This window comes from Diabrotica virgifera, chromosome 6 (genome assembly GCF_917563875.1).
Source record: "Diabrotica virgifera virgifera chromosome 6, PGI_DIABVI_V3a".
Lineage (NCBI taxonomy): Eukaryota > Metazoa > Arthropoda > Insecta > Coleoptera > Chrysomelidae > Diabrotica > Diabrotica virgifera.
Genome location: NC_065448.1, coordinates 14,125,667 through 14,143,328, shown reverse-complemented (window position 1 = coordinate 14,143,328; position 17,662 = coordinate 14,125,667). Strand labels below are relative to the sequence as shown.

The following is a 17,662-nucleotide window of genomic DNA, read 5'->3' as shown; positions in this document are numbered from 1 at the left end:
GTGTAGTTTTTAATCAATGCCCGCACCCGATGATGGGCTCTTTGTCGAGCGACCGCGGCCACTGTTGTCAAGTTAGAAAAATATCGGGCGGTAGATGATGACTTTCCGTGTGCTAAAAAAGAAATATCCTCAGATTCAGGTAGTAACTGGCAACGTTACGGTATTTGCCTTAGCAATCGGTATCGCATCACTCCGCATCAGTATACTTCACTCCGGACACAGCCAGAGCTTAGTTTTCGGTCTGTTAAGTGCACAATTCTTAATAATTCTGAACTCATTATTGGTAATATCCGATAATTCGATATGGTAACAAATATTAATAGTGTAGGTACGCTTTATTAAGACAAAAGTACTTTGGACTTTTTTTAAATACAAAACAATTAGGACCTTCTAGACCAAAATTGGACATAATTCAGGCAGGACAAAGTGGTAATAGACAATAGAACTTTTAATCGAAAATGCAATAAGAAACATTGGGTGGAATGCATAAAACGTAGTACCTGCTAATGCTTCAAGTATGTACTACATTTTTCAAGATTTTACTATACTTACAAAGCATTAAATGCTTTGTAAGTATAGTAACACACTTACAAAGCATTTGTAAGCGTAATAATGCTTTGTAAGTGTAGTAAAATCTTCAAAAATGTAGTACATACTTGAAGCATTAGCAGGTACTACGTTTTATGGATTCTACCCATTATTTATTAGCAGATTTAATATGTCGCTTCTATTGTTTTACCACAAGTAGACGAAGCTTGGACTATCCGGGGTGTAAATGATAAAACATATCTCAGAGAAAATTAAAAAACTGCGTTAGCTCCAAGGCTTTAAACATAATACCAATTATTAGGGTAAATAAATATTCAAGCACAGTTAGACTCGGCGTTTAGAAGATCAATAAAAGAACATAACGAGATAGTGGCCAAAAACCTTAGATTAATGAAAACCCCGAGATGTAACATCCTTGATTGCGCAGGGTGCCAAATTCTTCTTTATCCCTACCTAAGCGATTCCACCAATTGGAGTCGACATTAGCTTCGTATCGTGACGAGAACCGCCGATAATGTTCGAAGCTCCAAATTCCAATGCCACTTTGTTTACATTCGACACCAGGGTGGTATGCCAGATTGTTTGTAATTGTAAAAAGTACCGAGTTACGTATTTTAGCATTGTATTGCTTTGTTTATTTTTTTTAAATATATGTTCAAGATGTCGTAGTCTGTTAGTTGTTGATTCTAAATATGTTTTAGATTAATGCAATGTAATATAACTTAAAAAAATATTATTATACAAAATAAATAAAAAAAAACTTTTTTTTGGGGTTAATTAGATTAATGGGGGGTTATAACAATAATCAACTGCTAAACAGTTTAAGGCAGCTTATAAAAAATGTTAAAACATTTAGAACTAAGGGATAGTTTTAGAGGAAATTGTATTCCTTTAGAACTGATTACAGTTATGGCTCCTGAAAAAATAATTAATAAGTCTTGTGGCAGAGAACGAATTGTTGAAGACGAATGTGTTGATGATAACGATGACATATCCAATATAAATTTTATATTACTTCAATTAAGGAACTTATCATTTACACATTACAAGAGAGAAGTTATTATATACATTTCAGGATATGTCATTTATAAAATATCGAGAATTTTATGTGAAAATTGTGTAAATGCACTTATAGGAGACAGAGCAGACTTGTTGACATCATTCATCAACCAAAGAGATACATTAAATTTAACTTATCCATCCAAAGATGTTGTTATTATTTGCTCTACTGCCGAAAAAGTGCTACAGGGCCACATAAACGTTAATAAACGTATTAATGTTAATATTGTTAATATCCAAATATCAAAAGAATTAACAGAACAATTATTACTTAAAAACTTAAACAACCATTTCAAACATTATTCCTTTTTAGAGTCACATTATTGCAATTTATTAAAATTAATAATTTTCATCTACATTAGCGTCCGAATTCATCATTATAATAAAACAATTATAGATACTAGTAAAAGTAAAAGAATTATTCATAATAAAATGACATTATTTTCTCGACAATGAAAATATTTTTTAGTTTTTGATAATTGATTATTTTTATTGTAAAACTTTATATTATAAATATACGGTAATAAACAAAGTATATTTCAAACGTGTGCATATCCTGCATTAAAATATTAATTTTAAATTTAAGATAATTTCTTGTTTTATGTGATTAGTCAATACGATTAGTGTAATTAGTTAAATAAGTGTATATTAATTTGTGTTATATTCGAAACTAATTCAATAAATATTATTAATCTGAATCCAACTCTGTTTCATTTATGTAGAAGCTCCCCACCCCAGCGATTCTGTTTAGAAACAAGGCAACATTCGCACAGCTATCTAAATAGGTTCATGTTACATCTCGGGCTTCTTAAATCTATGCCAAAAACAGATACGTATTAAATAGAATAATCGACTGCATTAAATTTTGCGGAGCGTTTGAATTAGATCTAAGAGGTCACGATGAAAGTTTGACATCTACGAATCCTGGAGTATTTCGGGGACTTATCAACTTAATGGGAGAAGTTAACACTATATTGTAAAAACATGTAACCAAAAATAATACAACCTTTTTGTAAACTTCAAAAATTATTTAAAACGAACTGCTGGATTCAATGTTATTTATAGCTCGTGGATTAATAAGCAAAGAGGTATAAATGGCTCCTTATGTGCCAATTGAGGCTGATGAGACTACTGACGCTTCCGTTTAAGATCAAATGATTTTATTTTTAATTTTGAGATGTACCCTTGGCAATCAAATCTTATAACGATTATGGGGATATTTTATATACCTACCTGATTCGCATAATGAAGAGGGAATTAGTAAGTGTATTTGAGAGCAACTTAATAATTTAAACTTGAACAATACTCCTAATAAGTCAATTGGCCAAAGTTATGATGGCGCCGCAGTCATGTCAGGCAAAATTAGTGGAGTTGAAATTCTTTTCCGTATGCTCATTTTAAATCCATTGTTATGCCCACCAGTTTAATTTGATTGTATCCAAGGCAGCTTTTGAGCATCTTCTTCTTTACGTGCCATCTCCGCGACGGAGGTTGGCAATCATCATGGCTATTCTGATCTTAGATGCTGCTGCTCTGAATAGTTAGGTTGATGTGCATCCGTACCAATCTCTCAAGTTACGCAACCATTAGATTCTTGTTCTTCCTACACTTCTCTTGCCCTGGATTTTCCCCTGTGTAATTAATTGAAGTATGTTGTATCTCTCATTACGCATAACATGCCCCAGTTATTGCAGCTTTCGTGTCTTGATGGTTTCGAATATTTCCAGTCTTTTGTTGACTCTTTTGAGCATAAAATGGTAAAAATCTTTTTTACTAACTTAATTGTTAATAATTTCGTATTTGCCGCTCAAAATAAAAGTGCCCCACCGATATTTTTACCCACGAGCCGCCACTGGAAGACAATCTGAAAACCATGAATATAAGACAATGGAGGAGAAGGGCACAAGAGAGATCTGAATGGAAGGATATAGCCAGACAGTCAAAGACTCATCCAGGGTTATGATGCCAAACGAAGAAAAAGAATAGGTTGTTAGGTTGTTTTAATATTTAATTAACTGTAAAATTTTCTTATGGGTAAAAGGGTTTTCCAGTCAATAAATAAAAATATTTTTTTGATTTTCCTTTTCTAAGGGCGTGCAGTTCTTCCAAGTGAAACATATCGACAGTATTTACTCTTATTTACTTTATTATTTGTTTTTGTGAAAAACATAAGAAGATAATAAAAAAAACCTGTACAACAAACAAGTAAATGAAGCATTTTATTTGTCTTATAGTTTATATATGTATTTCATTAAATTTGGAGATATTCCATTTTGTGTACATTTTATCTAATAAAAATTGGTTTAAAATATCTCTTCATTTAACAATTTGAGACGTTAAAAATATATTTGTTCCTTAAACTAAACATAAACATTAAAAAAACATAATAATATGGAATATTTCGATACTAAGTATGTCATAGAGTACTTTACACTTATCTTAACCTGATCTAGCTTTTAGCTCTGCATTAACTATCAGTAAAATGATAATTTAGGTAGATACAATAACACACATCCAACATAAAGGTTCAGTTTACAGAAGATCAAACGCTACTTGATCAGCATCCATTCCGAATATCAACAAAAACGGCTATTCTAGGGAGTTTAACATCAACAGTTGCTTTAACACTTTTGTTTGGGAAGTCTCTCTGATTTCTCCGGCTAGGAACATTTCATCGACCACTGTATATACTTTATAAAAGTTAAAAACCAAATCTAATTCACATACATTATGGAAATATTCATTAAGAACTTCTACGAAATTGTGTATTGCTTCTAGATAACTCAGATTATTGTCATTTACATCTACGCATATGCAGAAGTAGAGCCCAGCGTATCTTCTATATACAATTTTGAAGTTACGAAACTGAAAACAAAACAAAAATGATTATAAATACAATGTTATACGAAAAAAAAAAAAAAAAAAAATAGCACACCAAGAACACAACACATTGTTGAATTTAGACAGTTACGACAAATTTTCGTGTCTTTCATCTCAGTGTAAAGTACTCTCTAAACAATGCTATAGTCAGTATGTGAGTGATGCCCAGTGTTCTATACAGGCTGACAGTAGGTTGTTTTGGAAACTTGCAAATGCCAATAAGGACCAAAATTCTCTACCTTCTGAAATGTTCCTTGATAATGTTAGGTCCAATTCTATGTCTGAATCTGCCAATCTGTTTGCTTCTCATTTTCTATCCGTGTATCGTAAGGATAATATTACTCAACATCAAATACTCGTAACTGATAGTGATCAGAATGTTTCTAATTATTCTGTTAGCATCTCCGAAGTCTATCAACATCTAACTAATCTGAAACCACGGAAAGGTCCAGGTCCTGATGCAGTACCTCCTATCTTATTGAAATACTGTAGTTTTGTATTAGCTCGTCCCTTATATTATATATTCAATGAGTCATTATCATCAGGTCAATTCCCAAGTTACTGGAAATTGAGTTATATAACACCAATTTATAAAAGCGGGAATAAGCATGATATGAAGAGCTATCGTCGTATATCTATATTAAGCACCATTCCCAAACTGTTTGAAGCCATATTAACAGAACATCTATCATTAGTATTTAGGCACAAAATAGCGTCTCAACAATATGGATTTTGCAGTGGCAGATCTACAGAAGTCAACCTTCTATATTTTATTAGTTATATAACACAAGCAATGGAGGCAGGTCATCAAGTTGATGCTATTTATACAGACTTATCAAAAGCATTTGACAGAGTTAATCATGAGCTCCTATTAACTAAACTTGAAAATTTTGGTATCAATGGATCGTTAATAAAATGGTTTGCAGATTATATTTCCAATAGAAAACAAATTGTACGTTTTAACAGTATTAAATCCAATGAAATTTCTGTAACTTCTGGCGTACCACAAGGATCCCACTTGGGACCTTTATTGTTTAATCTGTTTATTAATGATATAGTTAAAAGTTTTCACCATGGTGTGGTACTCCTATTTGCTGATGATTTAAAGGTATTTTCTGTAATAAGGTCAAGTGAAGATGCTGAAAAATTACAAGACGACTTGATTAAACTTCAAAGTTGGTGCATCAATAATGGTATGGAACTGAATACAAGTAAGTGTCATGTCATGCGTTTTTATCGAACTAATAACCCTTTACTATATGATTACAGTATTAATACATCTGTTCTTTCATCACGAACTGTAATCAAAGATCTTGGAATATGGCTAGATACCTCACTAACTTTTCATGAGCACTTTAAAACCATCATTAACAAATCTTTGAGGCTTCTTGGATATATCAAACGAGTTACTTCTGATTTTACGTTCATCCAACCATTAAAGATTCTATATTGTTCGTTGGTTAGATCTCATCTGGAATATTGCTCTTCGGTGTGGTCTCCCTATTATCAGTTGTATAGTGATAAAATTGAGAATGTGCAACATTATGACGATATTTTACAGATGCTAAATATTACTACATTAAAAAGCCGTCGATTACATCACGACTTAATTCTATTATTTAAGCTGGTTAACTCACAAATCGACTGCCCAGATATGTTAGCCAAAATTAATTTCGCAGTTCCCAACCGCCAGACAAGACAATTGGTTTCATTTTCTGTACCGATGCATAGAACAAATTATGCTCATTAATCGTTCTTATCTCGAAGCCAAAGAATTGCAAATCAATTTCAGGAACTCGACTTTTCCTACAGCTTAAATAGATTCAAGGCCGTATTATCAAATATCACTTGACGACAGTTATTATCAGATGCAGGTACTTACTTTTTATGTTTAATATTTATATTATTTGTCTGTGTACTTTCATGTTTAATTGTCTTGTAATTTTTAGCTTATAAATGTTTTATTTTGTTTTAAACCTTTGACATGTTAATTGTATTTTTTTAAATTATTGTACTTGTTTTAAAATTGTACTTATTTTGTAAAATGGGTTCTCCCGTAAATAAATAAATAAATAAATAAATAAATAAATGATTATAATAGGCCAGAGTATATAAGACAAAAATATACCCTGTTCGTGACACTTCAACAGTGAGGGTACTGAAGCGTTTTTTCGACAGGTAATACCTATAAGAACAAATTGTAACTATTTCCTGCGTAGGATCTGGCGGCCATTTTTATTTATAAACAATTTAGTGTAAAAAAACGGCTTTTTTCCCTTGTTTTTTCAAATTAATGAAAAACAGTAAGAATTATGGTTTTCTTAGTACGGACATCTTCGAGAGAATGAAAAAAGCTTTAAAATGGCGTATTACAAAGTTTAATACACTCATCATCATCATTCTCTTTGCCTTATCCCTATGCGGGATCGGCTTCCCTAATTGTAACTATTTCCTGCGTAGGATCTGGCGGCCATTTTTATTTATAAACAATTTAGTGTAAAAAAACGGCTTTTTTCCCTTGTTTTTTCAAATTAATGAAAAACAGTAAGAATTATGGTTTTCTTAGTACGGACATCTTCGAGAGAATGAAAAAAGCTTTAAAATGGCGTATTACAAAGTTTAATACACTCATCATCATCATTCTCTTTGCCTTATCCCTATGCGGGATCGGCTTCCCTAATTGCATTTCTCCACACAATTCTATCTTGGGTCATATCAATGTTAATCCCCTTTACCAACATGTCCTGCCTTATCGTCTCCCCCCAGGTCTTCTTTGGTCTTTCTCTCCTACTCCTTCCAGGAATCTGCACTTCAGCTATTCTTCGTATTGGGTGATTAAGGTCTCGACGTTGAACATGACCAAACCATCTCAACCTATGCTCTCTCGTTTTGGCATCAATTGGTGCCACACCTAGACTTCCCCTAATATACTCATTTTTAATTTTATCCTTTCTTGTCACTCCACTCATCCATCTAAGCATTCTCATTTCCGCCACAGGCATTCGTTGTTCCTCTTTCTTTTTCACTGTCCAACATTCAGTTCCGTACATCATAGCCGGTCTTATGGCTGTTTTATAGAATTTTCCTTTCAGCTTCATTGGAACTTTTCTGTCACACAACACAACACTCGCTTTCTTCCACTTCATCCATCCAGCCATATGCATCTCCATATATTTCTCCATTACTCTGTAATACCGATCCCAGGTACTTAAAACTATTGCTTTTTACAATCAGTTCACCATCCAAAGATACCATTTTATTTGTAGTAGCTCCATCTTTAAATGAACATTCCAAATACTCTGTTTTTGTCCTACTAAGTTTTAAACCTTTTTCCTCCAGAGCTTGTCTCCACTGTTCCAGTTTTTGTTCCAAGTCTCTTTCACTATTTCCTACTAACACGACATCATCAGCATACATTAAGCACCATGGAATGTTACCCTGTAGTTTCGCTGTTATCTGGTCCAAAACTAATGAGAATAAATACGGACTAAGCACAGAGCCTTGGTGCAATCCTACTTTCACATGAAATTTATCAGTCTCTCCCACACCTGTCCTAACACTAGTCGTTACTCCCTCATACATATCCCTCACAATCTTTACATATTCACCAGGGACTCCTTTCTTATTGAGTGCCCACCACAGAATCTCTCGAGGAACTCTATCATATGCTTTCTCAAGATCAATGAATACCATATGAGCGTTTGTTTCTTTACTCCTGTATTTTTCCATTAACTGTCTTATAATGAAAATTGCATCTGTTGTTGATCTACCCTGCATAAAGCCAAATTGATTCTCGGATATTTCGGTCTCATCACGTATCCGTCTATCAATTACTCTTTCCCATATTTTCATGGTGTGGCTAAGCAGTTTTATAGCCCTGTAGTTTGTACATTGTTGTATATCTCCCTTGTTTTTGTAAACAGGTACCAGTATACTGCTTCTCCATTCGTCTGGCATTTGTCCGACTTCCATATTTCTATTAAATAGACCTGCTAGCCACCTTGTTCCTGTCTCTCCCAATGCTCTCCATACTTCCCCAGGAATATCATCTGGTCCTACCGCTTTTCCTTTCTTTATTTTTTGAAGCGCTTGAGCCACTTCCTCGTTGGTTATTTTGGTGACAAAGTTTAATACACTCATTTATTGTTAATATAATTGCGAAAAACGGTCAAAATTTCATAAAAATTAATTTCGCAATAACTATTGTAAAAATAAGTACCTATACAGCTTTGAAATTTTTGTCAAATGAGGGTTCTTTGGTGCTTAATATGTAACAAAAATTTCAAAGCGATTCATTCAATTGTTTAAATTTTATTTAAATTGTTTATCCCAGAGAGCTTTTTTGCAATAACATAAGTCAGAAAAAATAATGTTAGAAACATTCTACAGGTGTCAAATGAAAGAGCATGAACTAAACTTTCAAATTGGTTTAAAAAAGTGAATAAAAAATGTATTTATTAGTAATAAAAAATGTATTTATTAGTAATAAATAATTACACAAAAGTATCGTAAATTTTTCTTTTTTTTTAATCATTTAAACTTTTTGAATAACTTTTTTCAAAAAAATCTATTTTTTTACCGTTTTTTAGGTGTATAACTACCAAGTAATGTTATTTATATGATAATTGATGAAAAATTGTACTAAATATATTATAATTTATTATATAAAAAATAAAAAGGTTATAAGAAAAATTGAACATACTTTTGCATAATTATTTTATACTAATAAATGTATTTTTTATTCACTTTTTTTAAACCAATTTGAAAGTTTAACTCATGCTCTTTCATTTGACACCTGTAGAATGGTTTTATTTTTTTCTGACTTATGTTATTGCAAAAAAAGCTCTCTGGGATAAACAATTTGAATAAAATTTAATCAATTAAATGAATCGCTTTGAAATTTTTGTCACTTATTAAGCATCAACAAACCCTCATTTGACAAAAATTTCAAAACTATACTTATTTTTACAATGGTTATTGCAAAATAATTTTTTTTGAAATTTCGACCTTTTTTCGCAATTATATTAACAATCAATGAGTGTATTAAACTTTGTAATACGCCATTTTAAAGCTTTTTCTATTTTCTCGAAGATGTTTGTACTAAGAAAACCATGTCTTACTGTTTTCTATTAATTTGCAAAAAAAGGAAAAAAGACTGTTTTTTGACACTAAATTGTTTATAAATAAAAATGGCCGTCAGATCCTACGCAGGAAATAGTTAGGTACAATTCGTTCATACAGATATTACCTGTTGAAAAAACTCTTCAGTACCCTGGCTGTTGAAGTGTCATGGAAAAAACCTTATTACCCTGGACTATAATGATACTGATCTACAAAACAAATATATTCACGGACAAAAATATTGCATATACATGTGGAATGAACTTTTTTGTGCTGCTATCCTTAGCCTATATCCTATATCTAGGAACAGGATTTATTTCAGAATGCGATATTTTAAAGTACATATCACATAAATGCTATAATCGGATTTGGGCTGTATACTGGCCAGTATAATTTTTAAATTGAATCTCATCAAGGCTTCACTAGGCTTTCTAAAATGGTTTTAATGTACATATTAGTTGGTAGTCACCTAATCACCTTCACGTGTTCGATGTCCTTTCAAAGCAACACTGCTCCGTAGCACTATGCCGTCACCACCAAGAGTAACGCTCTGTATGAGGTTACAACTGACATACTGTTCGCCAACTCTTCTGTAGATGAAGTTTTGTAAATCTTGCTTCCGTATGGTAAACGTTATGCCAGATGTAACCTCATACAGAATGTTAATTTTGGTGGTGGTGGCATAGTGCTATATGGAGTGGTATTTCTTAGAAAGGAGATACCGAACTTGTGGAGGTGATCAGGTGAATGACAGTTGATATGTACAGCTGGTTCCAAAAAAAAACTGATACGACTCTTAAAGCGTATTCTGTAGAAAACTGAGCAGTGTATTTTGAAGGATAAATACAATATTATTTACATGTCACTGTCACTGCCAAATCTTAAAATTTGTCAGATAACTTGTTCTGTTCAACCCGTTGGTCAACCTCTTATCTGTGCCGTTGATTCAACCTCAAAAAATGGTTCCACATGATAGCAAAGAACTAAAAACAAGAACTGTAACGAAATTAGAAGATGGTTGGTCACTATCTGCCGTAGCGAACCATTTTAATGTAAGCAGAAGAACAATTTTTAATATTAATAAAAGATGGAGAGAACAAGAAACTCTCTAAAGAAAGCAAGGTTCTGGAAGATCAAAAATATCTACCGCTCCTGAAGATTGTATGCTTTTGGAGAGATTAGAAGGGAATCCTTTTGAAGATGCGAAAACTACAAGAATTATGTCACAGTTTCTGAGAAGAAAGACAACTTGGCGCAGAATTAAAGCATCGTGTCTTAATAATTATTACAATTTATGAATTAAAATATGTAATCAGTTGTTTGTTTATTTTATTATTTGTCTGTCATAATAAATATATTATAATGTCAGACCAATCAAATACACTGCTCAAAATGATCAAATCTTACTAAGAGTCGTATCAGTTTTTTTTAGGAACCAGCTGTACATTAAAAATATTTTAGATCATGTTTTGCCATTTGGCAGCCATATTGGATAACAAATTCGTGTTAATGCACCATGACTCAGGTCTTCATGTGGGTAGAATAATGAATACTTACCTTGATGAGATTCAATTTAAAAATTATATTTAGTCCATTCTTTCACGATTTTTGCTCTAAATTTTAAAGAACCGCTTGGATTGACATGAAATTTGGCATACGTATAGCTTACATGTCAAAGACAAAAAGTGATATTGTGCCGATGTGTGCTTTTGCCCTGGGGGTGACTTTCGCCCCCTCTTTGGGGTGAAAAAATATATGTCCAAAATAAGTCCGGACATGGGTAAACTGACTAATTTTAAGTAACTTTTGTTCTACAGAGCTTTTTCGCCAAGTCAACACTTTTCGAGTTATTTGCGAGTGAATATGTTCATTTTTCAACAAAATAACCACATTTTTAGACGGTTTTTTGCAAATAACTCAAAAAGTAAGTATTTTGTCGAAAAAAACGTTCTTAGCAAAAATATAGCCTATAAAAAAGTAAAAAAATGGTGTACGCGTTAGGTCTCTGGATCTCGTAGAACCAGAGTTATAGCCAATGAAAAATAGATTCATATTCACCAAATTTCAAATAGATTATTTCGACGAAAAATATCCAAAAAATTAAGCAGTTTTTGGGGAAAACCCATTATAACTTTTTTTAAAGTGTTTAAAAAAAGCTTTATTTCGGTTTTTACAAAAATTTTCTAACATTAAATTTAAGCAAGTTACGCTCAAAATAAAGTTGGTCCCTTTTGTTTTTGCAAAAAAAAAAAAAAAATCGGGAAGACCACCCCCTAATTAGCAACTTAAATGAAATTAATCGTTACCGTTCCACAAATTATTTTACTTATGTTGTGTTTATATGATCTGTAAGTTTCATCGATTCCCAGTGCTTATTTTAAAAAAAAAATTGGTTTCAAAATAAAATTTTTAAAAATTTAAATTTTGAAAAATATGCTTTTTTTCAAAATAACTTAAAAATTGTTAGAGATACCAAAAATCTAAAAAAACAAGAATAGTCAGATTTGCTTTTCTGAATATCATGTATTTTTTGTTTTTCTGTTAGACAAAAATTTATTAAGATTTGGTGTTTCCAAATTTGCATACATTCGTGATCAGTGACTCGTTCAACCCATTTTAACTACAGCCCTTTCAATAATAATGACTTTGAACCGATGAAACTTACAGATCATATAAACAATATATACACGAGTCAAGAAACTTGTGAAGTCGTAACGATTAAGTTCATTTAAGATACTAATTAGGGGGTGATTTTCTCGATTTTTTTATCAAAACCAAAAGGGACTAACTTTATTTTGAACGTAACTTGTTTAATTTTGATGCTAGCTTTTTTTTTATAAAACAAAAATGAAGCTTTTTTTAAACACTTTAAAGAAGTAGTAATGAGTTTTCCCCGAAATGTGCTTCATTTTTGGTTATTTCACGTTAAAGTATTCCATTTGGAATTTGACGAATATGAACCTATTTTTCATTAGCTATAACTCTGCTTCTACTAGGTGTAGAGACGTGACATATACACCATTTTTTTAAATTTTTTACAGGCTATATTTTTGCTAAGAATGTTTTTTCGACAAAATACTTACTATTTGAGTTATTTGCGAAAAACCGTCTAAAAGCGTGGTTATTTTGTAGAAAAAATGAACATATTCACTGCCAAATAACTCGAAAAGTATTGACTTAGTGAAAAAACTCTATAGAACAAAAGTTACTTAAAATTAGCCAGTTTATCCATTTCCTGACTTTCTTTGGACGAATATTTTTTCACCCCCAAGAGGGGGTGAAAACCACCCCCAGGGCAAAAGCACATATCGGCACAATATCACTTTTTTTCTTTGACTTGTTAGCTATAAAATTTAGAGGTTTTGCAATATTTTATCGTTAAAGAACGGACTAATTGGCCACCATAATATAGTCCATGTTAAATTTAAATCCGATTATACCATTTACAGTTGAGTCCAGGGTTCTTTACACGTGCGTCATAATTTAAAAAGCATACGAAATAAGTCGATGATAAGTCAGAAATTGAAATTTACTAAACGCAACAGCAAGTGACAGTAAGTAGCTACTGCTCCTATTACAGGTTAAATTTTGAGTTATCAAATATGTGTTTTATCTCACCAGGTATTAATGACGCACGAGTAAAGAACCCTGGACTCAAGTGATATATTAAAACATCGCATTCGGAAAAGAAATCCTATTTCTATGTCACAGTGGAGGCAGCACAAAAAATTTTATGTCACATGTTAATTTCAAAATATGCAATATTTTTGTCCGTGAGTGTATATTATATTTAAGCTATCCAGTGAAGCACGCTAATAACCAGCAAAATAACGCAAACGATAGAAAACATAATACATTGTGCAGTAAAAAGAGATGAAACTAGTAGAGATGGAAATTATCGATATAAACGTATAAATCAACATTATATTACATAGTTTCCAAGCTTCAGTGTTAGAGGAGTATGACAAGGAGAATGACTGTGACATGAGAATTTTATAAAATTCTGACCCTACTGGCATTTCATAGGTTAATTAAGTTATATCTGCGATTCTTTGTGTTTTCTGGGTTATTCTTTTAATTTTTAGATTTTTAGCCTACTTTTATGTAAAAAACAGTTGTTTTTAGAACTCTTTGAAAGCTATATGATCAACCAAAAAGGAAGATACATTTGGTGATTTTTCTAGTGACTTTCTTGAATGTGAATCTGTCTTTTTAGTTTACTCCTCCTGGTTTAAAAACAAACTACAGTTGATAGTAACAATAACGATAGGGAAAACTGGAAAAGAGAATAGTGGAAAGAATTTTGAAAGGCTAAAAAACATATGGAATGAATAGAAATATGCTGAGAAGCAAGCCTCTAAGTATGAGAACAAAGATAAACCTATATAAAACCTGTTGTAATATATGGAATGGAAACAACAAAAATTAACAAGGAAAATGAAGATGATAACCTTCTGACATTTGAAAGAAAAATAATAAGAATTATACTGGGCCATAATGTAACAAAAGAGGCAGAAAGAAGAATGAAAACAAATGCTGAAATTAAAGAAGAATTCATCATCACTATCTTTGCCTTATCCCTATACGGGGTCGGCTTCCCTAATTGCATTTCTCTACACAATTCTATCCTGGGTCATATCAATATTAATCCCCTTTACCAACATGTCCTGCCTAATCGTCTCCCCCACGTCTTCTTTGGTCTTGATCTCCTACTCCTTCCACGAATCTCCACTTCAGCTACTCTTCATATTGGATGATTAACGTCTCGATGTTGAACACGACCAAACCATCTCAACCTATGCTCTCTCATTTTGGCATCAATTGGTACCACACCTAGACTTCCCCTAATATACTCATTTTTAATTTTATCCTTTCTTGTCACTCCACTCATCCATCTAAGCATTCTCATCTCCGCCACATGCATTCGTTGTTCCTCTTTCTTTTTCACTGCCCAGCATTCAGTTCAGTACATCATAGCCGGTCTTATGGCTGTTTTATAGAATTTTCCTTTCAGCTTCATTGGAACTTTTCTGTCACACAACACACTACTCGCTTCCTTCCACTTCATCCATCCAGCCATATGCATCTCCATATATTTCTCCATTATTCTGTAATACCGATCACAGGTACTTAAAACTATTGCTTTTTACAATCAGTTCACCATCCAAAGATACCATTTTATTTGTATTAACTCCATCTTTAAATGAACATTCCAAATACTCTGTCTTTGTCCTACTAAGTTTTAAACCTTTTTCCTCCAGAGCTCGAGTCCACTGTTCCAGTTTTTGTTCTAGGTCTCTTTCACTATGTCCTACTAACATGACATCATCAGCATACATTAAGCACCATGGAATGTTACCCTGTAGTTTCGCTGTTATGTGGTCCAAAACTAATGAGAATAAATACGGACTAAGCACCGAGCCTTGGTGCAATCCTACTTTCACATGAAATTTATCAGTCTCTCCCACACCTGTCCTAACACTAGTCGTTACTCCCTCATACATCCCTCACAATCTTTACATATGCACCAGGGACTCCTTTCTTATTGAGTGCCCACCACAGAATCTCTCGAGGAACTCTATCATATGCTTTCTCAAGATCAATGAATACCATATGAGCGTTTGTTTCTTTACTCCTGTATTTTTCCATTAACTGCCTTATAATGAAAATTGCGTCTGTTGTTGATCTGCCCTGCATAAAGCCAAATTGATTCTCGGATATGTCAGTCTCTTCACATATCCGTCTATCAATTACTCTCTCCCATATTTTTTTTTTATTTATTTATTTATTTATCCACGGGAAAACCCCATTAACAGTAAAAATACAATAATACAATAAAAAAAATGAGGTACAATCATTCATTAAGTATAAAAAGTAAAAATAAGAAATGCTGAAATTTTCATGGTGTGGCTAAGCAGTTTTATAGTCCTGTAGTTTGTACACTGCTGTATATCTCCCTTGTTTTTGTCGACAGGTACTAGTATACTGTTTCTCTATTCGTCTGGCATTTGTCCAACTTCCATAATTCTATTAAATAAACCTGCTAGCCACCTCATTCCTGTCTCTCCCAATGCTTTCCATACTTCCCCAGGAATATCATCTGGTCTTACCGCTTTTCCTTTCTTTATTTTTTGAAGCGCTTGAGCCACTTCCTCGTTTGTTATTTTGGTGACCATTGCTGCTACTGTCTCCGTTGACTCCACAGGCTCTCTGTCAAATTCTTCATTTAATAAGCTGTCAAAGTACTTTCTCCATCTCTTTTTGACATCCTTTTCGTGAACTAGTATTTTATTATTTTCATCTCGGATACATCTAATCTGATTAAAATCTTTTGCTTTCTTTGCTCTCTGTTTGGCTATTTTATATATCTTCGTTTCGCCTTCCCTGGTATCAAGTTGATCTTATAGGTTTGAATACGCTTCTGATTTAGCTTTTGCTTCCTTTTTCGCGACCATATAGTTCTGAAGATCTGTGTTGGATCTGGTTTCTTGCCACTTTTTATATAATTTTCCCTTCTCTTTTATTTTTCCTTGAACTTCGTTTGACCACCACCAAGTCTCTTTATCCTCAAACTTTTTTCCTGACGTTTTCCCCAGTATTTCAATAGCAGTCTCTCTAATACTACTGGCCATTTTTCTCCAAATTGTAATAGGGCTTCCTTTCATGTTCCAACATATTTTCTCTACTATTCTTTCCCTGAATAGACCTTCTTTCTCATCTTTTAGCATCCACCACTTGATTTTTTGTGGTCCTCTCCGACATTTTGGTTTAGTTTCACTTTTTACTGTCCAGAACAAGCAGCTTATGTTGTTGGCTTACTGTTTCACTAACTATTACCTTGCAGTCCTTGCATTCACGTATGTCTTCTTTCCTTATCATGAAATAGTCTATTTGGGATCGATGTTGTCCACTTTTGTATGTAAGAAGTTGAGTTTCTCTCTTTTTAAAGAATGTGTTAACAATCGCCATATCTAATGCTGTTGCTAATTCAAGCATATCATCTCCAGCTTCATTTGTAGTTCCAAAGCCTAATTACCCATGTATTGCTTCGTATCCTGCCTTGGTTTGGCCCACATGTGCATTGAAATCACCTCCTATTATAACTTTCTCCTCTGACGGAATATCACTCAGGAATATCAATTATGGGAAGAAAATATAGTTAGATACATAAAATCTCTTTGCTTAGAATGGCTAGGACATATACAGAGATGCCCACACTCAGATATGCTGAGAAAGATAGGTAACTAACTGAACTACGACCCAGATGTAGAGGAAGGCCGAGAAGATGACTGGATGAATGGAAAAGAGTCACAACAGCAGCAAAGACACCCAGCACGCTATAAATGATACAGAAGAATAATCCGCATCACCCAAGCATAAGATTTTAACTCATGGAGCCATTAGCTATAATCCCTAGAGATTACAATGCTTAGTGAATTATTGAAAATAAATTATTCTATCATACCTCAACAAAATTTGTATGCTTGGCATCCCGAACAGTAACCACTGCATGAACTTCTTCAATCAATTTCTGTTTCTCATCATCATCAAAATTCATATACCACTTCGCTAATCTGGTTTTCCCAGCTCTGTTCTGTATGAGGATGAACCGAATCTACAAAACAACATTCCTGATTAGATATCAGTTTGGTAGGCGTTTACTGAAGAATGTACAACAAGAATAAATGAGTATTAAAGTATTTGTTAACATATTACCATTATAAATACTGTTTGTAAGTCTGAGTATATTATTAAATGAGTATTATAAGTTTACTATTAATTCTGCTAATACTATCTACTGCACTAAACTAGTAACGAAATGACAGATACACAAGTAACAACATCAACACCAAATTGTAAAGATAGTTCTGATTCTGAAGTCTGAAGGTTTTTTTAAAATCGTTGATCCTTGTGTGGGTGACACTCGATTTACTCGATTACACCATAAATTTTGACACTGACACTAACCTAAAGCCGAACTCACATGACTCGTGAACTTGGCGAATTAATCGTTACTTGTATATACTTGCCATGTCGTATGAATGGGTTACTA

General features: G+C 33.0%; 1 protein-coding gene across 1 annotated transcript; it reads right to left on the bottom strand.

Moving 5' to 3' along the window:
* Positions 1-3,808: 3,808 nt before the first annotated feature.
* Positions 3,809-17,555, bottom strand: LOC114325405 (AP-2 complex subunit sigma). The gene is made up of 3 exons (XM_028273473.2): positions 17,326-17,555; positions 17,075-17,224; positions 3,809-4,473 (listed from the first exon to the last, which is right to left on the bottom strand). The coding sequence occupies exons 1-3, from the start codon at positions 17,326-17,328 to the stop codon at positions 4,198-4,200; spliced, it is 429 nt and encodes a 142-aa protein (XP_028129274.1). The 5' UTR covers positions 17,329-17,555; the 3' UTR covers positions 3,809-4,197.
* Positions 17,556-17,662: the final 107 nt, after the last annotated feature.